The 23,455-nt window shown below is 40.4% G+C and overlaps 1 protein-coding gene across 3 annotated transcripts in view; it reads right to left on the reverse strand.

The window, feature by feature from the left end:
• The window catches only part of GADL1 (glutamate decarboxylase like 1), a 127,331-nt gene that overhangs the window by 83,986 nt on the left and 19,890 nt on the right, over positions 1 to 23,455 (reverse strand). For 2 of the 3 annotated variants that reach the window (XM_019536290.1, XM_019536283.1), the window contains exons 2-6: positions 19,443 to 19,615; positions 18,381 to 18,507; positions 16,145 to 16,235; positions 14,757 to 14,863; positions 11,174 to 11,289 (exon numbers count right to left, since the gene is read on the reverse strand). In XM_019536290.1, the coding sequence (XP_019391835.1) occupies positions 11,174 to 11,289; positions 14,757 to 14,863; positions 16,145 to 16,235; positions 18,381 to 18,507; positions 19,443 to 19,615 (614 nt within the window). Of the gene's footprint in view, positions 1 to 11,173; positions 11,290 to 14,756; positions 14,864 to 15,102; positions 15,307 to 16,144; positions 16,236 to 18,380; positions 18,508 to 19,442; positions 19,616 to 23,455 lie in introns of those variants that run through there. The other variant, XM_019536298.1, reaches the window with a different exon arrangement.

Below are 23,455 nucleotides of genomic sequence, written 5' to 3' on the forward strand. Positions count from 1 at the left end.
CCTTTTGTTGCAGGAACTTGGTAGCTCAAGTGAAATAGGAGATTTGCAAAAAATGGCAAATGAAAAAGCTAAGCTGCCATGTCTGGGGGAAGAATCAGCAGGATTCTCACTTTCAAAATCACTGTCACCAGATATGCAATCCACCATGAGTAGCTGTTCAAGACAGTCAAGATTTTTATCAAGTTTGTGAACAAAATGTCAAAAGAATATCAAGAAAAAACAGATGAGACATTAGCTTGAGCTATATTTGCAAGTGGTACACCTCCTTCCATAACTGAAAATCAATAGTGGAAGAAACATTACAAACTAATTTGCTCATCATATAAGTTACCGTCACATTATCACTTATCACATTCTCTCGTAGAAAGTATGGCAGAGTTCAAACAACAGTTATTCAAAGGATTGGTCAAGCAGAATCACTGACTCTGATGTCAGATGGATGGACTGATATACAAGGAAATCTTTCATTGAACATTATGTTAGCAACACCTGAACCAATATTCCTGAAAGCAATTGCTATCAAATCTTCTCCCCATATTGGTGAATACATAGCCAAATTACTGAGTGAAGAGATTGGAAGTGCAGGTCTCTCCAGGGTACAAGCCCTTGTAACTGATAATGTAACATGAAAGCTGCATGGCAAACACTAAAGAAAAAGTATCTTCATATAATAGTATTTGGCCGTCTTGCTCAAGGGTTAAATCTTCTGGCAAAGGACCTACTAAGTGTGAATACAATGAAGACAATATTGGCAAACTGCAAAGCGATTGTGAAGGTATTCAAAAATCATCATGTTGCTAATCAGACTTTAAAGAAATTACAGAAAGAGAAGCAGGGGAAGAAATGTGCACTTTTATTGCCAGGAGAAACTAGATGGGGCTTGGCTACAAAGTATTTACATAGTTTGCCTCACACAAAGAACTGTTTGCAGTGTGCCTCAATAGATGACAGTATCCCAGATTATTCCCGTGAACATTCAGAAGCAGATGCTCAACAACGATGTGTTCTGGGTTCCAGTTCAAGGAGCACTAAATTTGTTACTACCAATTTCAGTGGTTATCAAGAAACTTGAAGGAAATACACCAAGCCTTTCAAATATTCCAGAGATATTTAGACAACTGAATAAAAATCTAACTGAGCTTTTGCCTTCTTCACCTCTGTCCAAAAAAGACATAGTAGTAGTAAAAACAAATGTTTACTAAAAGATCTGAGTTTTGCTATAATCCAGTTCATCTGGCAGCAAACCTTTTGGATCCTCAACACAGAGGACAACATTTATCAGAAAATGAATTATCTACTGCTCTCGATACAATTATGGAAGTAGCTAAGAATGTCCCCAACATCAAGAAAATAGCCATGATGACATTGCCAAGTACTGCACAAAGGAAAAACTTTGGAGCAAAGACATAACTTGGCTGGCAGCAGAGCATATGTCTCCTCTCACATGGTGGAAGGGATACCATAAGACTGTTGTCCAGGATTGCTCTAAGGATCCTAAGCATTCCACCAACAGCAGCTTCTTGTGAACGGAAATGGAAGCCTTTCAGCTCAATCAAGACAAAAAAGAGGAAAAGGCTAACAAATGAATGCACGGCTAATCTTGTTTCTATTTCTCAAAATCTCTTGCTTCCGGAGAATCAGTCAGAAGCACAATTAACGAAGAAGATGGTAAAACCATCCTTTATCGAAAGAGAATGTGGTTCAAGCAGTTCAAATTTGCATCAATTTGATTCTGGAATGGAACTAATAAGAGTGCAAGTGATTCTACAGATAGTGATGGTGAAACTGGAGGTGCCGCAATGGCCTCAGTGGAAGACAGTTGAACTCTGCTGAAGTAGATGAGTGGACAACCACGGCATATCATGCACCATTCTTTGGGTGTCCTAAAATTAGCATCAACAGTTTTTAGAGCCCTCGGTTTTTTTTCTAAAATTTTCATAGATTGCATAGACATTAGGGCTGGAAGGGACCTCAGAAGACCATCGAGTCCAGCCCCACCCCCAAAGGGCAGGAAGTCAGCTGGGGTCATAGGATACCAGCAAGATAAGCATCCAATTTGCTCTTGAAGGTCTTCAATGTAGGTGCTTGAACCACCTCTGATGGTAAGCAGTTCCAGACCTTGGGGGCTCAGATAGTAAAGAAATTCTTCCTTATGTCTAGCCTGAAATGGTCTCACAGTAGTTTATGACCGTTCGACCTCGCACATTTCTAATCATATAACTACTGGTTTTCTTTTGCAGCTAGGAAACTTCTTCTATTATTCCAAGCAGCTAATAGCTACAATGCAGTGATATAGTGGATGCCTGGTGCCTTTAACTGGTTGCAATCATTTTCTTGCAACCTGATGTCCAGTGATCTGTTTCTAATAATTACATATAGGCTGTTCACATTTGTTGGTTTGGGACATCTTGTAATGCAACAATAATTGTCATTCACCACAGTATCTTGATTGCGGATGGCAACTTGGGCACCAGTGACCATGAGAGGATTAAGTGCAGGATCCTGAGGAAAGAAAGGAAGGAAAGCAGCAGTGTACGGGCCCTCGACTTCAGAAAAGCAGACTTTGACTCACTCAGGGAACTGAAGAGCAGGTTCTCCCTGGGAGGCCAGTCTCAAGGGGAAATGAGTCCAGGAGAGCTGACTGCACTTTAAAGAAATCTTCAGGAATGAACCATCCTGCTGCACAGGAAGACTAGCAAGCATGTCAGAAGACCAGCTTGACTTAGCAGGGAACTCTTCAATGAGTTAAAACATAAAGAAAGCTTACAAGAAGTGGAAACTTGGACAAACTAGTAGGGAGTATATAAGAGTATTATATGCCTGCTCAGGCTTGCAGGAATGAAATCTGGAAAGCCAAAGTACAACAGGAGTTGCAGCTAGCAAGGGATGTGAAGGGTAACAAGAAGGGTTTCTGCAAGTATGTCAGCAACAAAAGGAAGATTAGGGAAAGTGTGGGTCCCTTACTGAATGGGGGAGGCCACCTTGTGATAGATGATGCAGAAAAGGCTGAAGTATTTTTTTACCTCAGTCTTCACAGAAAAGGTCAGTTAAACTATTGCACCTGGCAGCACAGATTGGGGAGAAGATGGCACAATAACAGATGGCACAACAGTGGCACAAGAACAGATTAGGGGCTATTTAGAAAAGCTAGACATTTACAAGTCCACAGGGCTGGACGTGTTACACCTGAGGACGATGACGGAGTTGACTGAGGTTGCTACAGAGCTGCTGGCATTATCTCTGAAAACTCGTGGCAGTTGGGGGAGGTCCCAGATGACTGGAAAAAAGCAAATATAGTGCTCATCTTTAAGAAAGGGAAGAAGGAGGATCTGGGGAACTACAAACCAGTCAGCCTCACCTCTGTCCCTGGAAAAATCATGGAGCTGGTCCTCAAGGAATCCATATCTATGCACTTGGAGAAGAAGGTGATTATGAACAGTCAATATGGATTTACCCAGGGCAAGTCATGCCTGACCAACCTGATTGCTTTCTATGATATGACTGGCTCTGTGGATGTGGGGAGAATGGTTGATGTGATATACTTTGACCTTAGCAAGGCTTTTGATATGGTTTCCCACAACATTTTCACAAGCAAGCAAACATTGGATGAATGGACTAAGGATCGAAAAAACTAGTTGGCTTGTCAGGCTCAAAGGTTAGTAATCAATGGCCCCATGTTGAGCAGGGAGTATCAAGTAGAGTGCCCAAGGGGTTTGTCCTGCGGCTGATTTTATTGAATATCTTGATGAACAATCAATGAGATGGGATGAAGGATACCCTCATTGTGGATGAGGCTAAGGTCAGTGGAGCAGTAGAGAAACTGGAAGATAGCATTAGGAATCAAGAGACCTAGACAAATTGGAGGATTAGACCAAAAGAAATCCCAATAAGGTTCATTAAGGGCAAATGCAGTTTTGCACTTAGGATGAAAGAATCCCATGTACCAGTAAAGTCTGGGGACTAACTGGCTAAGCAGCAGCTCTGCAGAAAAGGACCTAGGGATTATAGTGGATAATAAGCTAAATATGAGCCAAAAGTGTGCCTTCATTGCCAAGAAGGTTAATAGCATACTAGGCGGCATTAGTAGGAGATTTGCCAGCAGATAGAGGGAAGTGAATAGTCCCCTCTTATTCAGCACTGATGAGGCCACAACTGCAGTACTGTGCCCAGTTTTGGGCCCCCCGCTACAGAAAGAGTGTGGACAAATTGGAGAGAGGGCAACCAAAATGGTTAGTGGGCTGGGAAAAATGACTTCTGAGGTGAAGCTGTGGGAACTAGGCTTATTTAGTTTGCAGAAGAGACAATTGAGGGGGGATTTAATAAAAACGTTCGGCTACCTGAAGGGGGGTTCCAAAGAAGATGGAGTTAAACTGTTCCTAGTGGTGGCAGATGACTAAACAAGGAGCAGTGGTCTCAAGATGCAGTAAGGGGAGTTTAAGTTAGATATCAGGAAGAACTTTATCACCAGGAGGGTAGTAAAGCACTGGAATAGGTTACCCAGGGAGGTGGTGCAATCTCCATTCTTAGAGGTTTTTAAGACCCAGCTAGACAAAGCCTTGGCTGGAATGATACTTGGGGATGGTCCTGCTTTGAGCAGGGTGTTGAACTTAATGACCTCCTGAGTTCCCTTCCAACCTTAATTTTCTATGATGTTATGGTTTTTTGTGTGAGTTAATCTTTTCCACATCAGACATGTATATTCAGTTACCAAATAGAAAAGGGCAAGTGCAGTAGCTCTTAGTGTTGCTGACTCTCCACTTTCAGTTTGCAAGATTCCCAAAAAAGTACATTTAGGTATGAATTTTGCCTTTTGTCTTCTCATGTACCTCAAAGGAGAGCATGTGGTCTAGTGTCCCTCCAAGTTAGACAGAATTCCAACAATGGCAAGAAGTATGCCATTCCAGACAATGTTAAGACATCTGTTGGCCTCACAGCTCCACATATGGCAAAGACTAAACTGTTTTAGCTGGGGTGTTACAGAACCTGAAATCCCTGGAAGCTGTCAAGATTCCAGTAGGCCCCACCACCTCTCCCCAGTATTTCATCAGATACCTATAGAAGCCAATATTTTTTTTTGCAAAATACAATCATTTTTGACAAGTCTAAATTTTTTCCCTAGAAAAAAACACTTGTTCGATTGGAAAACTCCTAATCAGATCTAATCTTAATATTTTTACACAAGAACACAAACTCATCCTGATTCTTACTTACATTAGACTCCTTTATATAATGTAAAATGTATGCAAAGGCCATTTTATGTGTGTCATGTCTCCTTAAAAAGGTATTTCCATGACCACAATGGGGTAAATTTGCCCAGTGTGATAAAAATCAAGCTCCAAATTGCTACACTATGCTTTGCATAGTCTAATGCAAATGCTAACATCACATTTCACCATATTTCTAACACAGTCTTTATGACTTAGACCCAAGTGCACTCTGTGGACATTCTTATTCCAAAGTAAGACTGTGTTGTTCCAGTTTCACTTAAATTAACCTCTAGAAGTTACTTACTGGACTTTAAATTCAATGCATATCTTTATCTGAATTAACTTCCAGCTAATAAGGGTCGTATCCTGCAAGGTGCTGAGAACAAACTGCAAGATGCTGATGGAACCTCTTGGTTAGAAGGTACATAGTACACCTAGCATCTCTTAGGCGAGTTCAGCATATTGCAGGATAAAGCCTTCAAAAGGTTGGCTTCACATTTCTTTCTTCAGAGAATAGAAACAATTTTTTATGTTACTATTTAGGGGTTAAAATAACATTCAGTCCAACAACCCTGAAGATGTCTAGAATCATTACTTTTCATATAGGAGGTGAAGCCAGGTGGTTAATTAATTCTGTTTTCTTCCAGTAAGTTCATACAAATGCAGTTAGAGAGGAACATAATTATGAAAAATGTGCAGCATTTTAATGTGTGGGTATGAATATATTAAGGGTATTCAAACCTGTCATGGTTATTTTGATGAGATGGATCATCTCAAAAGGCCTTTTTTTCTTTTTGACAAAATGGCTCCCCCCCCGCTTTTAAATCAATGCCTACTAAAATACTATCAGCTAATATCAGCCCATCTTAAAAACGTTTAATTTTCTAACATGACACATTCACAAAGCCTTTATGACTCATTCATTTAGACTATTAAGAGAATAATAGTATACATAGGTGTATAATTAATCTAATGTTACAACAATAACTTGTAATATGTTTGTAGAGCTGCAGTGTGTTTTTCACTGGAGATCTGGACTCTGGTGACAGAGTTTTAATTGACTTGTGAATAATTTAAAGTAAAAAAGATAGCCTCTGTTGCTGACTTTTATCCATTAGGTTCAAATAAAAAGTGTGACAGGGAGCCATCTGAATAATCAAATCACTTCAGACAGAAAGAAATGGATCTGCAATTCTCTAGGTCAGTAGACAAAAAGGAGATAATGAAATTATAAATCTTACTGTGAAATATTGTATGGGAGTAAAGGGAAGAAGCCAAGAAAGGCCTGACCTTATGTAGTGGGACCCAGAAAGGGGAACTGACTAAATGCCAAAAGAATGCAACCTGTAGACATGTTTTCTGGACTTTACAAGTATATTTGCTTCCACTGGCGGCAGTGGAAGCTTTGCCTCAGACTTTAGTAACTGCAAATATAAGCTTTCAGTGTGGAGGCAGCTGAACAAGAGAGTGGAAAAGAGTTGTGCTAAGACATTGTTTTAGATGTGCTTCTGGTACTGGAATAATAAAAAAAAAAAGTAATTTCCCAAATATATTGTTGTAGAAAGACAACAGGATGTCTCTTGCTATTTGCAATAAGTACTAATATACTACATTACACAGCACCACTTTAAGCAAAAGATGCAAAAGGTACCTGGAGAAGTTACAGCTGAGACAGAGTCTTAATCCATTTATCACAGTGCCCAGAGTTGCCATGTGAAGTAATGATAAATAAATATTCTGAGCAAAATTTCAATTTGTATCCAGGTTGTTTTACATAAATAATACTTAAAAATAATAACAGTTGAAGGTTCTGTTGCTAGAGTTTTGCAATTTTCTTCTGAGGGTATATTATATCTCATTATATCTGTAACCATTCAGGCTGAAAAAATAAAACACACACTCAGCATAAGACCTAACTGAAATAGCAGTGCATTAAGATGAAGGAGGAAGATTATTTTGACTAGGGTAAGGGGAACTCAGAATGTTTTTAATTATTTCAGAACACAATGTTACCTTATCCTGCACTCATTAAGACAGAATATAAGTTCATATTTCTTTGTTTTGAAAAGTTTTCTAGAAACCTGAGTGCGTAAAGTGATTATGTTATTATCAGACTACTTTACTTTTCACTGTACCTAATGTAAGCTCCACCGGGATCAGAGGCATGGGTTTTATTGTGTTCCTACACTTATTTACATGCATGATCAAGTCACATTTGTGAGAAGTTTCATTTCCATTTCATTAATCTACAAACAACTAGCATTGGGGAATTCATTGCAATTACCCAATACATTTCCTTTCCCCCTCTATTCTCAGCTTCCCTGAATTCTTATCTTCCCAGCCACTGCAACGATAGTTCTCATTCCAGAACAAAGCCCAGATGAGACTGAAATAAAATGAGAAGAAAAAAAGTGATAAATGTGTGTCTATTGATACAGGTTGTGTTGTGCTCAGCTTGGTGCTACAGATTCCGAAGCATCAGTCAGACAACAGGAATACAGCTATCTCAAGTGTCATTGAGGAACTGTCCAGCAAAAGAATTCACTAATAGGAAGCAGAAAATATCCTCCATAAGTTATCATAATTTTAAACATCTATGAATTTTTGTTCCTCTTGAGTTAGAGCTCATGTTATCTAAAATATCTTTTACCTTACTACAGAACTTCTGAAGAATAAAATCAATATGCTTCTGAGAAGCAGCCTGAGAACCCCCCTGCTGAACATTCACAGACCATATCATATTGCCGGAGTTGCAATGTGAGACACAGTATTGAGACCAAGTCCTAAAATGAGGGATGACTGGCAGACAGCATGCTCCAACCCTTGCTTATCATGCTGACCAGTATGTTGGCCCTGCATCAGACAGGGAGTTGAACTAGGTGACTTCTGGAGGTCCCTTCCAGCCCTGCTTCTCTATGATTCTCTATGATCTCACTGTCTTCTTATGTAAAACACACTTTATTGCTTCATTCCTTTATTGTTTTTATTATATGTAGATTGCCAAAGCTTCAGGACCAATTCCCTATTGTTTTATTGCATGTTGCCTTGCATAATAGGCCACTACCTCCAAGTATTATCCCAAAATAAAGTCATAAGATAGAAATCGGAACAAACAGATAGTGGAAACTTGACAATAGAGTGCATCAGCTTCTTGATTATGAACATTTTTAATATAGTCTCAGTAACTGATCATATGTAAGAAGATTTAAAAATAGACATAACAAATTCCATAGAATCAAACAAGTAAGGCTGGAAGAGACATAGGGATAACCCAGTTCACCTCCCTATTCAAGCCATGTTCATCTTCATCTAAATCATTTTAGGCATGTGTTTGTCTACACCATTTTTAAAAACTTCCAAGGATGGAGATTCCATAACCAATGTAGGATAGCTTGTTCCAGTGCTTAAACACCCTCAGACTGAAACAGTTTTTCCTAATATTCAACCTAAACTTTTCCTGTCAAGTCCCCTGCAGCCACAGAGTGCAGTCTATCACCATCCTCTTTATAATCATGCAGGTGACATTCCAACCTAACCAGTCATTTCCCAATCTGAAGCTGTGCGTGCAGCTATTCTGCCCCAAATACAGCACTCCACACTTCTTCTTACTGAATTTCATTCAATTAATTTTGGATCATTTCTTCTATTTTTCAAGTTCATTCTAAATCTTCAACTTGCCCACCAGGGTGTCAGCAACTCCACCCACTGTGGTGCCCTCTTCAAATTTGCTAATTGTGCACTCAATACCATCTTCCAAATCACTGTTAAAAATACGAAGCAATACAGGACCCAGGACAGACTAATGATGAAAACCTCAAAACCTTTTCCCAATTAGATATTGAGCATCAGTGACTACTTTTTTAATATGATCATCCAGCCAGTTATGTATCCACATTATAAGAGTTCTACCTAGACCGTAACTCTTTAGTGTATTAAGTATATTAATGAATGTGAACTAATGAAGGGTAGAAAAGAGTGAAGGAAACAGGTCTTGTGGATAAAGGACTACACTGGAATTCAGGACAAGAACTGTGTAAATAAAGAATTGCTTCTGTTCATCTACTGAGCAAAATAAACTCTTAAAAAATATTTGTTTCAGGTCAGTCCAGAGTGTATTTTTCCCAATTTCCCTGGTGAAACAAAGCCAAAACAAATTCATTTCAGGTCATATAAAATGTTAAATCTTTCTTGTTTAATTTTCAGGTTACCATTCTTACAATTACATTTAGGTAAATTTCTATATAAAATGAAATAACATTTAAAAAAAACTGAATGATTTCACTTAAAAAACACTAAAGCAAAATTATTTAGTTCTTTTCCAGTTCCTCCCACCCCAACAAATGAAACAAAGCTGACAAACTCAAAGTGAATTTGTACATGATTGGTTGACCAGTAGCTGCATTTAGATTTTTTTTTGTAGGGAAAAAAAAATCACCCAACTCTACCGAGGACAACTGATTTCCATTTCTGGCTCTATTATAGCATTTTTCTGCTGTCTTGGGCAAATCACAATCTTCTTGTGCCCAGATCTCCACCCCTGGAACCTTTCTTTTTGTCCAATTAAAGCAGTGGTGCTCAAAGTTTTGGCCCCATGGGGCAAATGGATGACACAGGGCCAGTCCATGGACTGGACAGGAACCTGTGTGTTGGAATCGGGGCCCGTACAACCTCTGACCAGCCCATACACCAAGATCCGGCCCTGAGGCCCCATGTCATCTCCACCTGGCCTGGTGCTGCCCTACACATCTGATCCAGTATGCACAGCCACAGCCCATGGGACTCCCAACAAAGCAATGGGGAGCCCTGCAGGCTAGATGATCCAGTATCAGGCGACTGATCTGATCCATGAGTCAGGGGTTGAGGACCCTGATTTAGAACATAAGCTCTTTGAAAACATAAATGCTTAAGACTAGGGATTGTATTATAACTGGGCATTTGTATTTTTTTTAGCACAATGGAGCCCTGATCTCCACTAGGGTCTCTAGACACCAAGTAACAACACCTCCTATGCTGGTCTAGTTTCCAACAAAAATTCATTGTTTATTTGAAGTGTTGTGAATGTGAAACAGTATCACAGGCAGAGAGGTAAATGAGAGTTCCAATGAAAGGATGAAGCTCTGAAGGAGGATTAGCACCAATGGACATCCTTCCAACCCCATTTCCCACCCGGGTTTTGAATAGGTTTTGTTTTAAACAAGTGGTGTTAGATAATTTAAAAGAAGAGTTGTTTAGAGAGTGCAGTTACTGATTTTTGCTGAGATTCCTTGTGCTGAAAGTGACACAATGGTAAGTAGCCACAGCAAATATCTATTTGATAGCCTCAGTATAAGTTACAGCTGTAGACAACTGATGCAAAGTCCCACTTGGGTCCTATACCTGTTGGAAATTAAGGGGCACATTCTTTTCCACCTATTGGATGGAAAATAATGGATATAAATGGATTCTGATGAGCACCTAAATGTAATTCTATTCCACCCTGTTCATGTCCCTGAATATCCACTAATGCACCTGCTTTTATAATACATTATCATCTGGCCCTTAAAACCGAATTACAAAAAAGTAACAAGGTGGAGAACAAACTGGCCACCTTTTGCATGGGACTCGAGTCTAGGAGCCTAAATCCATCCGCATGTCTTCTAGGTAGAATACAATCTGATCCCAATTGTGGCAGGGCTCTGTTCCATCACAGTCCTCAAACAAACCTTTTTTCTTCCTACATCAGAGGCTGTCATGGACAAGAAGGGTAAGAGCTACCTTCATCGGACCTCTGATAGTTTCCATGCACTGAGGAAATTCACTGCCTCCCTTTCTTAGATGGTCACCCTATTTCACAATGTATGTGGGTGACAGGTTTATTTCTGCTAGGTGCATCATTAAGCATATAAGTCAAACAATACAATTTTCACAGCATCTGCCAAAAAAAAAGTTTTCTACAACAAAGATAAGGCAGTTTTTCTCTTTCTTACCTCTTCTGAAGTAAACAGGACCAATCTGGGCAGTCCTGAAAGTCCTTTTTCCTTTATTTCAGGACAATATTTATATCTAGCCAAGTTCATAGCATACATATTAGAAACAGAGCCACCTGGAAAGTAAGCACATAAAATACCTCATTTATATATTCCTGATATCCAGCCCGTGTCCTGGGTGCCTACACCAGGAATCAAAAACATAAATTAGCCAATAAATATATACATTTTAGCCTAATTCATCCTCAATAGTCTAGGGATAAAAAAAGAAAAATGGGTTTTGGACATGCCTGGGATATGAAAGATCTGGGCTCTCCTGGATGAAACAAAGAAGGGAATGAGTAGCACCAAAACCAAGCAGTCCTCATAAAGAATGCCTACCATCAGCTCTCCTTATTTTACAGTGAGGGTGTGTTAAAACTTGATGGTCTCTGCTGCTCTCAACCTTGTTGATACATCATGGAGTGACAGAAGTGACCTGGCAGCCAAAACCAAAACCATTTAGGTAGGACAGTAAATAAAAAGAAAGAATTGGGTTGGAGGGGAAAGAGTAGAGAGGACACAAAATTTGAGGACATGGGTAATACATATTTTAATAAAGATTACATTGGTCTCAGGGCCTTGACACACAAGATACTTAGTACGTGTTAAATTTGTGAAGTATTGAAAGTTAGAACTGTTCTGCCCAGCCACACAGTAAATGTTTACTACACTCTCTAAAATGCAAAACTGGCTGAGGCACCTGACAGATGTTAAAGTGCAATGGGATCTGATGCTAGATCCCAAAATTGTGCTTCCTGTCATTCATGTGTGGCATAGCAGAAGCACAATTGCTGGGATACTGCACCAGATCCCATCCTACCATATTGCTGGTGCAGGGGGAGACCTTTGCTTTTTAACAGCTCTCGTTTTAAGTATGTTTAGCACATGCTAAGTGTAACATTCAATATGGATCTAAGTCAACTTTATGTAAAGCTAGAATATGAAGACACAATTCATTTACAGGTTTCCTTCACCAACCATGAGGGTTAAGTTCCTGGAGATTCCTGTGGCTGGCAAAACCGCAGTTTGTAAAACCAGAGGCTTATGGGGAAAATGGGGTTAGGGACTTGAATGGGGCCATGTCCAGGCTGGGTCATGGGACCATCTGAGACTGGCAGCAGCAGGAGCCACCCACCCGCACCTGTGGATGAACCAGTAAGTGTGGGGAGAGGGGGATTGAGGCCCCTGTAGGGAGGGAGCTGGGCAGGGCTGGGTCTGCTGCCTAGCTGGGCAGTGCTTGCAGCTTGGGGCTTGCAGGACCCCAGCAGGAAGCAGAACAGGGCCATGGGTGGCTCGTCCGGGGGAAGGGGAGGGCCGCTGCCCTCTGTGCAGCCCCATGCACAGGAGGGCCAGTGCAGGGTGAGCGGCGGCAGGCAAGAAGATCCCCACTCATGCTCCCTGCTACACCAGGTCGCAGGGGAGGGAAGAAGGGCGGCAGGGAAAAGCAGGCTGCCTGCACACAGGGCTGCAGTGAGGGCAGCAGCACGGGGCTGAACCCCTCAAACCAGCAGCAGAAGCAGGAGGCACGTCACTGGAGCAGCGCGTGGCAAGCAGTGGTGGGTGAAGAGATCCCCATGCAGCTTCTCTGCTACTTTCCATGCCAAGTCATGGGGAAGGAAAGCAGTGCAACAGGGCACAGCAGCAAGCAGGCCTGCTATTCCCTGCCACCACGGATAGGGCAGCTCGATGGTAGCAAGGTGTGGACACACAGAGCAGAAGCCGAGCCCACCTGTAGCCCACCCCTACCCTGTGCAATCATCAGGGCCTCATGTGTCGTCCCCCCCCCCACACACACACACACACACACACACTCCTTGGCTCACCAGGACCGCCCCCACCTCTGGAGGAGCCACTGGGCTCTGATTGTCCCATGAGGCAGCCCAGACAGGGCCCACACTTAGCACTCCCAAAAAAATTTTCTCCCTCCGCCTATAAGTAACCATGGAAATCTGTGGTTACTCAAAACTGTATACCGTGGTAGGCAAAATGGTATACAGAATATTAACTGCAGATGGTCAAAACCATGTTTGGCGAGGGAAACCTCTATTCAAGACTTGGGCACTGAGATTTTCTGAGTGGGGCAGGGTATATATCTAAATAACAACAGTAACAACAACATCTTCAAAGAGGTTTTCAATGGATTTGCCTCAAAATGAATCTGCAGAATAAACTGCAGTGATTTTAATTATACCTAACGTGCTCTGATACCACTTAATAGGGGGATAGATTAAATAATTCTGATCCTCTTCCACTATCTATTTTTTAAACATTAACTTTTCTCTTTCAGTAAATTGGTAGGAAAAATCTAATAGCTTACTCCTTTGATGCCAACAGTTTAGTATAAGAAGAATTTTCAGGGTCTAATGTTTGTTATGTTCCATTCTCTCCATGCATCTGTAGCAGAAATGTAATGCAACAGAATGCTGCTTCAAAGTATTAAAATAAAGTCTATACAAATGTAACTAAAAACAATGTCATGATCTGCCAGCTCCTACCATTTCAGAGTATTATCACAGCAAAAGGGGTTTGCTCAAGCCACTCCCACTAAGATCAATACTAACATCCCACCATGTTAAATAATAGGCACACCCTCTCAGATCAGTGATTACTTTCCATCCACAGCTGTTACAAGGCTTCTGGCCAGAAGAAAAAAGTAACCCTGAACAGCTCTCAAAAGATGACAGGTACAGAGACATAGAACACAGACATGAAGATGTGCAATACTGGGCTATTTTGTGCCTAGCCATCTTGGGTGGATGGATCAGGGCCACAAGGACATATCCTAATCATGGTCCCTGTGCTTCCACCCCACACTTCTAACAAGGCACCCAATCCCAAAGTGTGCACCCTTCAGAGCAGCAAAGTTGAAGCATTCAAGAATGCTATGACACAAACACCTCACACTATTTCTTCCCACAGTGGGGCAAGGGCTCTGGGTGATTTACATGATCTGACCAACAAATGGTTGCCTGCAAATGCAGAAGACTGGAGTCACTGTCCAGGAGGTCCCATTCAGCCTCCAATACTCCTAGTGCACAACAACCAAGTCATTTATTGGTGCACTGCTACATAAACCACCTGGTAAAGCATCCACATACCTTTGGGCACTTTTTGAAAGATAGATATGACCCTTTTCAGGGTCCAGGCCTACTCCAATTTCAGTTTCAGTTAATTAGTTCATTCTCATGCTTCCATACAGCCTTACTCTATGCCTGACTCAAGTCAAGAAAAGTGTGACAGTTGGCATTAGTAAGAACACAATAAGCTCTGAGTCCACAGGTACTAGAATCAATTCTTTAATTCAGTATATAGTTTTCTTAATACTTCAGAGAGCTGTCTTATTTTATGTGACTACAGAATAATTAATATGGTCTAGAAACATACAAGATAAACCTAGATGAAATAGCTTTATTAAATGCCCAAATCATATGACTTTCAAAGATGTTAGGCATGAGTGAATTACTCACTAAATATTTAATCACTAGTTTCCTGCAGCTCCTGTAAATTAGTTTGGAAACCTGAAGATGAAAAGTTTTCTTACCTGGATTAAATATGCCATCACCTTCATTCCAGCCTATAAATTCAATCATTTTCTTCAGGACTGCTTCTTCTACTAACAAAAACACAGGTGATACCTCATACGTATATCTGCATAAATACAAGCATATCATGATTAGCAACACACTGCAGAACTTATTGCCACAGGATATTGTTAAGGCCAAGAATTTCTCAAGATTCAAAGAAGGATTGAGCGTTTATGTGAACAAAAGTCTCCAGATTTATAAATCCTAAAAATAGCTGAAGTAGCTAAAACTTCATGCTTTAAAGTTTAAGCCAATATCTACCTGTTACATGCTTCCTAATTCCTAATACCGCCCAATATTTACCTTCTGTGAGGCTTCTTGCACCTTCTTGTGAAGCATCCAATGCTGGCCATTGCCAGCAGGATACTGGATTAAAGTCCTCTGTTCCTAACAGCAATATCATATTGAACTTTATATTTTCAAACAATGCACACAAGAATGTTAGTCATGTGGTTCACGTTAAGTGAACAATAGTTAAAGCACTATGCTACAGTGGAATATTACCCCTTATGTGCAAATTATGCTTCTGGTTTTGCATTTATAACTATTGGCAAATTGCTGGTTCATACCTATTCTTCCTTAAACAGGACAAAAATAAAATAAAAAGAATGGGCAGGGACAAGACTCAGATTCACCAAATCTAGGCCCATAAAGTGAAAAGGGCTCCATGGGCACATCCAGACTAGCATTGATATTTGGTTCCCTAGGAACAAGCAACAGCGGTGCATCTTGTGCCGTTGCTACTTATCCTCAAGGAACGCCCGTGTCACACGCACTTTGGCACTTGGCATGTTAAATCCCGGGGGTGGTAGGGGAGGCTGGGGCCAGCACAGGGCTGCAGGTGTGGCAATCCTGCCAGGCAGAGCCTGGCCAGCAGCTGCAGCATGGCTCTGGGCAGCCCAGCTTCACTTTTCAGCAGCACATGCTGCCCAAGTGTGCTCTGATCCAGTTTTTTTTTCCTTGGCAATTTTTTTTTTTTTACCCTTAGGGGTAAAAAAACCCACAGAGAAAAAAACAGAACAGCACATGCTTGGGCAGCGTGCCCTTGCAGCGCAGAGATCACCAGACTGTGTGGTATGTGGTGCTGTAAACATGTTTGTGGCACCACATACTGCATGGCCACACTCATCTGGATGTGCCCCACGAGTCTATCCACATATCTGAAGCCTTATATTGCCAAGACACTGTGTTATCTCCCCAGGTTCTTGCAAGATGTGCCCTCCCCACTCCCTGCAAAAGGGAGCTCTTTCAAATCCTCTTACTGAAGAAGGAATTCAAAGTAAAGACATTCTGAAATTTTAAAAAAGCATTCTAGAGTTAACAGTTACATGACAGATTCACTTACACACTTGGATTTAGTGCTTCAGTAATAAAACGAGCAACTAAAGAGTAATAATCAATGCCAGCGTACAACTGGTTGAAAAATCTTGGGTGATCTGAAAATGCAAAAAAAAAAATTAAAGTATTTTAGCACATGTGAAAATACATATATGACAGCCTCTCTCTACTAACCACAAGAATGTAGGTGCATAGGTTAAAATATGCTACAGGAACAAACAAAGTTCTATTCTATTATCTTCATAGTATTTGTAGAACTCTCCCTCTTCTTCCCAATTTGACTAATGTTTTCACAAGGGGCAAAACTGACAACTGAGATCAAGTCCCAAAACAGCTTAACATGCTGGTACTGCAGAAGCCTCATGCTGACCTCCTTCACAGGAAGGCCTGATCTTGTGAGCTGGGTGTTGAATAGCCAGCCTTTTGCTTCCTAAATCTCATTCGCAATTGCCCCCTGTGCTTAAATTTATTTATTTAAGATATGACCAACCCATACTGTTTCTCTAGCCTTTGCCACTCCTCATACTCATGAAACTAATGCAAGCTGGAACTAGTCATGCAAATGAAGCAAACAAGATTTGGTCTCAGTGAACTGATTACATTATATTTATCTAGTTTGCTTTCCTCTTTTATATGCCCTTTTTCCAAACAGGAGGGGGAAACGTGAAATAAAAGATTTTCTTTTCCCTGTTAATTTTTTAAAGGATAATATCTCCTTCCTTTTCCTGCATTTTCCGAGAAATATTAGAAAAAAAGACAAATGATTTTGTAACTTACTGCTTTAAGGTGATATGACTTGGAAGTGCTGAAATAGTAAATTAAAACTTTTCTGATGATAAAAGCAATTTAATACAGACTCAGGTCTATCACCTTGACTTTGACTCAGCGCACTGTATGTAGATATTTACAAAACAAGGTAGAATTATAATAGAGTAGGAGTCTTAAATCTGAAACCTTTGCAAGATTTTATTTGTGCATCATATTTTTAAATTTAACACTCTTTTCTAAGGTTGTTGTGCATAACTGAAAATGTAAATACGAACAACCAAAATGAGGATAGAGAGAACATATTCCACTGACTCTACAATGGTATCTGCATATTAATATTGCACAAGACCTTCCAGATCACACTGCTACTTTCTGTGCCCCTTTTTATTTTATTCTGTAGCAACATTGTCTTTAGCAGGGAACGTGACTTATGCAAGCAATGTAGCTATGTGAAATGCCCTTCTCACTTTTTGAAATATAGCATAAGCAGGTGGCTATGCTTCTGAAATTTTATCTGGACTTGTAGCACATCCTACTACTTCCAAAACTGATGCTATTCATTTGTTTCAGCTGAAATTTAACAATGCAATATTATCTTCATTAAAGTTAACTATTTAGGACTAATTCTGCAAGGCACTGGATTCCTTCCCCAAGATGCTGTGCATTCTCATCTTTCTTTGAAGAGAGTAGTATATTTGTCCAGTCAGCAGATTAGCATCTGATAAAGAGATTATCAACCCCTAACAGGATCATATTCCAGGTTAGGTTCATATCCATGCATTAAGCAGCTGGTATATACTCAGTCACCTGATTATATTTAAACTTTGATTTAAAGCATGCAATAAGATTGACTTTCTTTTTGCAAATGGCCCATTTGCAACATGTTCCCAGTAAGCACAGTCAATTTCTTATCAACCGTCTGAAATAATTTTGTCTTATCTGCAGTAGATGGCAGTGACTCTGACATCACTACTAATCAATCAGACAACATGAAGTCCTAAGCAGGGATCTTGGGGTTAAAGAGCCTTATCCTGCTTGATTTGGTAAATTTTTATATCCTATTCCACACCTGTGTCTAGAGGCCAAAAGTGTCTTTCAGGAGACTTTAGAATAGCAGAATCTCCCAATAGCATCAATGGTAATCCCTTGTAGGATTTTTTTTTTTTAAACATCTCACAGATTTTGGTAACCCTCAGGAGTCCATGTGATCACACTGAAGATCCAAGTCTTAATGCATAATAACCCCATTTTTCAATAAGGATTAGATATGAAGGAGAAAATAATTACTTATGCCAGCATTTATTTGAACAGCTGTAGCACAACCAATGCTTTTGTATAGTCACAGGCAGGCAGAAAATGCTGATGTTGGCAAAATGTCATTTTGTTTCCAACAGAGTAACAAATTTTAGGAGAAAATATCCTGACTTCATAGTTTTGGGGAGCAAGATAACATAATTAGAAATCAAATTTCCTACTGGTTTTGACGCTGTATCGTATAACATCCTGGCAAAGCTGCAAGAGCTGCTGGTGAGGTTCTCCAGTATCCCTCATTTCCAGATCAAGAAGTTTTTTCAGTTTTTCAGGAGGCTGCCATTCACAAACCTAATTATGGGGGGGAATACCAGCAAAAATACGTTAGCTGAAGGGAAGATAAGTGTTATGCTGCTAACTCAGCAATAGTTTCAGTAATATTTTCCAAAGTAAGAAAACTGCACTTTAAAGTAGAATATTATCTTGAAAAGTGACTGTAAAAATGGCCTCATCTAATCCTATTTTTATTACATCTCAGGGACTACCTGACCAAACATGCTCTGTTAAAAAAATAAAAAAGGAATAAAGAAAAAGAACATGTTTTTGGAACTGTTGGAGCTGCAAACTCAACCTGGAATCTGAAGACCAAGCTATATTGCTTAGTCTGTGTATTTTCACTAAATATAACAACTCTTCAGGGCAAATTCAGTTTACTGTCACTTCTGTGCAATCCCAGTACTTTCAGTACCTCCAGAGGCCTGGAGCTGTAAGAGCACATGCCCAAAAGCAGAGAAGGCTTGCCAATCCAGCACCTTTCCCAAGTCATTTCAATAAGAGGGATCCTCAGGATCTCAGATCAGTTGGCAACATTGCCCTGCTCCAGTGGTACCATGCTCCCTAACCTTCAAGACAAAATCCTACAGTCGAATAGCTGTGCTTCTAGGCTCAGTGATGCACCAAATGTATATTGATATATCTCTAAATATATATCATCCAGGTGTGCGCTCAAGGGTGAACATAGCCCCAGGACAAAAAAGCAAATTAGATTCTCCAAAGTAAAGCAGACATCAGTTTCTTGTAGACACACATTTTGATTTATGTTACTAAAAGGTCTTATGATATGCTATGTTTTTAATTTGGAAGGTTATAGTTTATTTCAGAGCCAGAGAACACACTAAAAGGAAGTTCAATGGCATTTAAGCATAATAAAATTTAGCTATCTTGGAAAGCTAAGGTAATACATTTAATTAGCAATAAACAACAGACTCTCATGCTGACTCTCATACCTTCTCTGTTACATCAGCAGCTTTCTGTATCACTTCTTCCATTATAATCTTACAGGCATCTTCAACAAATTTTTCTCCAGCTCTTGCATCTGCTATTGGACCATTCAGAAAAACACCATCTACCAAAACAGCATTTTTCTTCCTCTGGAGCATCTCCTGTTTGTTGATGTCAACTGTAAAACAAACATCACTCAGTTAAAAGTGATGCCTTACCAACTAAACCATAAACCGGAGAAAAAACAGTCTTCTCACTGTTAAGTGAGACAGAATGTGAAGGGAGAAGCACATGGCCTATTCAAGCCATGTTTTTAAGACAACACACTAGGTTTTTCTCCCTTTGACTCTTTGTCTGTCATTCTTCCCTCTCTCCTTTGCCAAAGAAAAATTCTCTATGTCATTATGCCCCCCACCTGCATCCCAACAAAGCCTCCTTAGCCCTCTTATCATCATGACCTCCTTCCCTCTCTTTGTCTCCCTCCATTAGACTCCCCTCCTCTACTGCATGAAGGCCAAGTTTCTTGATATTGTCTTTAAGATAAAATGCTGAGCAAACACATTCCAATCTGCTGTATGTTTGATCAATCTCACACTGATGCCATGGACAGTTTTTCTATATTTGAATTTCTATAATGAAAAAACAGTTACACCGTAGTTACCAATTAATCCCATATTTTCATAACAGCGTAGGAGTCTGTCCTAATTCGTGCAATTGTTTAGAGTTCTACAGTCTCTCTGCTCCTCTGACTTGTCTTATCATGAAGCCTCACCATCCTTCTACTCTGTAAAGGATGCCAGGCTTTGTTTGTTCATTTTTCCAGCAACCAAAACTTCTCCAGTACTTCTCCAAAAACTACCTTCTCCCTCCACATCCCCATGCGCTGGATGGACCTCTTGAGATGTTCCACAAAGCTGTTATCAGCTTTTCTTCACAATGCTCCTGGGGCCCCATTTCCTCTATGTTGTCTTTGGAAGTTAGCTAAATATGGCATCTATTTCCATAAATCTCCCCTTATCACATAAGGTAAAATCAGGAGCTTGTTTTAATGGAGGTGGGGAATTCAGGAAGTTCAGTTGTAGGACAGGAGGGGAAGAAGACAGGTCAAAAACAGAAAGGTAATTCTGTGACTACTCCTCACGTACAAGAGTGGTTGTTAAAATTATGCAAGTGGAAGAAGTTACACGGTGGTAGGGAGCAGACAGTGAAAAGAATACATCCAAAGGCAGAGCCATTTGGGACCATGGCAAGTGACAGCAGGCAAGAAGTTAATCCATCAAAAGACACTCTACAAGTACAGACAATCATAGTACATGTGATTCTGTTCTTTTTTAGTTCTCCTTCCACAATAAGGTAAGAGACAAAAAAAAGCTCAACCAAGAGAAAGAAGTCATCAATATTAAATGAAGCAGTGAAATTAAAAAGAAAAAGGATGAAGCAGAGGCATCCATATCTGACCAGGAAGAATTCATTAGAGACCTTAACACGAGAAGTTTTTCTGGAATGGTGAGGACAGAAATCAATGTAGGATGGAGTCAGAAGAGAAAAACTCAAAGCAGATTGTAGACTGCACATTTTACAAGTTTGAAGGTAAAATCCTAGGGGGAGAATGCAAAGATATAATCAGAGAGGCAGGTGCAATACAGAGTGTGACAAATGCAAACCATGGGCTCAATTAAAATCAAAAGACACTATTCTGATCTCCAGCTTTAAGTAAGTGTTTCCCTCTTGACTTCAATGGAATTATTCCTGATATACTTGTATTCAGGATCAGAATCATGTCCAGACTTACATCCTTGACCCAACTTTTCTTGCTGTTATGTTGTTTGACTGGAGATATCACAAATTGGCAGTTTACAGGGCACCCATGGGATGATGATTTATTCTGAAACATTATGGAGTCTAATTGTACAAATAAGCATCATCCCTTTCAGACTTTGTTGTGGTAAAAAAAAATGGGAGGGGAAATAAGGAAGCTTCCCATAAATTCCTCATATGAAGGGGGTTGGGTGTCAAGCATGGTTACCCAAGGGAAACTTTGGCTTCACAGAGGAGCTGCTCCTACATAATCCTCCCTGGCCCCTGCTCCAGTATGGCTCCTTGAGGAGCTGTGGTATCCCTGCTTGTAACTGTTGAAAACAAAAAACAGAAAACAAACACTCTCTAGGGGACCTGCAGGCAGAGAACAAAAGTGAATGCTGCAAAGTGCAGCATTAAACTTCCATGCTGATACCCAGTGAGCTACAGATAATGGCTGTCAACCAAACCACTGTGGCATAATCAAAAGCTACAAAGTCATGACCTTGCAGTGTTACCACAGTGGGTCTTTCTGAAAAAAGACTGCAGCTTCTGAAAAAAAACCCATGCTGTAGAAATAAAATTGTACCCTTTCACACTCGTTTTAACTGTCAATTTTAATTCCTCTTTGCTGTCACCTGTAGTGGAGAGCTGAGGCACATGTGGCACTTTAGATGGACGTGAATAAGTTACTTCCTATTTCCAGCATGCCATGTGGCACTGACACTTCTTCACTTTGGTTATTGAGTCATTCTTCACACTCCCACATGAAAGAAACTACAGAAATACAAAACACACTAATCTAGAAAGATGGAAGCTGTTTATAGGTCAAACGACTAAAGAAATATTGTTAGTCCCCTTGTAACTATTTTAACTTTCTACAAGCAGACAGCATTTGCTCCATTTCTTTCTGTTTGTTAGGACAAAACATACAAACAAATGTTGGTCCATCTATTAAAGTGTAATTATTGTTATTTCAATGAGTCATATAGACTTTAAGTGGTAAATTTAGATTAATAAGACATCTTCTCAGTAATATGTTATGTCCAGTCCACAGGAGAACATGTACAAAACATACCTTGTTCCCCAGTCATAAAACAAAAGAAACCACTGCACCCTGTAGGTCAAATCCCATACTGCTTTATGGTAGAATCATTGAATCATAGTAAGTTAGGGTTGGAACGGACCTCAGGAAGTCCAACCCCCTGCTCAAAGCAGGACCAACCCCAACTAGATCATCCCAAACAAAGCTTTTTCTAGCCATGTTGTGAAAATCTCCAAGGATAGCACTTCCACCACCTCTCTGGGTAACCTGTTACAGTGTTTTACTACCCTCCTAGTGGGAAAATTCTTCCCAGTATCTAACCTAAATTTCCCTTGCTGCAACTTGAGACCATTGCTCCTTGTTCTGTCATCTGCCACTGCTGAGAACTATCTAGCTCCATCTCTTTTGAATCTCCCATAATAAAAACATAGTAATTTTTTTTTTTTTTTAATTTTTTACTAAATTTATTGCTATGGATTCACCCAGCCTCAGCTGGGGTATCGCATACACATTGGAGCTTTATAAAATGAAAACTCTGAGATTTTTCAAAAATACAAAGTGCAGAAGATTTAAAGGGCCAGGGTTTAGTGAGGAATGGAAAGATACGAGATCTATGGAAACAATGAACAGACAAGCCAGGACAAGCTGATGTTGGTGACCAGGGTGGATGACTGGAGACCCTCTGGGTTAAAATCCATGGGGAACACGGCACAGGGAACACAACAGTGGGAATCTACTACAGACCTCCCACCCAAAGTCAAGAGCTTGACCAGGAGTTCACCCAGGAACTGGCTGAGGCTGCATGCTCCAGGACCATGGTTGTCGTGGGTGACTTCAATTACCCGGACATCTCATGGGAGGATCACTCAGCAAAATCTGAGTGGTCGCAAAGCTTCCTATTGTGTGTGGATCACCTCTACCTGACTCAAGAAGTCTATGGGCCAACGAGAGGTAAACCGCTGCTCGACCTGGTACTGGCTACTGGGGATGACCTAACTGGCAACCTAGTGATCAATGGAAAGCTGGGTGACAGCGACCACGAGCTGATCACCTTCACCATCTGCCGTAAAGCTGGAAAGTCAGTCAGCAACACTGAAGTCCTTGACTTCAGGAAAGCCGACTTTGACAAGCTCAGAAGGCTGGTCAGTGAGGCCCTAAGGGACCATGACCCCAGGG

Source organism: Crocodylus porosus, unplaced genomic scaffold (assembly GCF_001723895.1).
Source record: "Crocodylus porosus isolate Cpor-Errol unplaced genomic scaffold, CroPor_comp1, whole genome shotgun sequence".
NCBI classification, from domain to species: Eukaryota; Metazoa; Chordata; order Crocodylia; family Crocodylidae; genus Crocodylus; species Crocodylus porosus.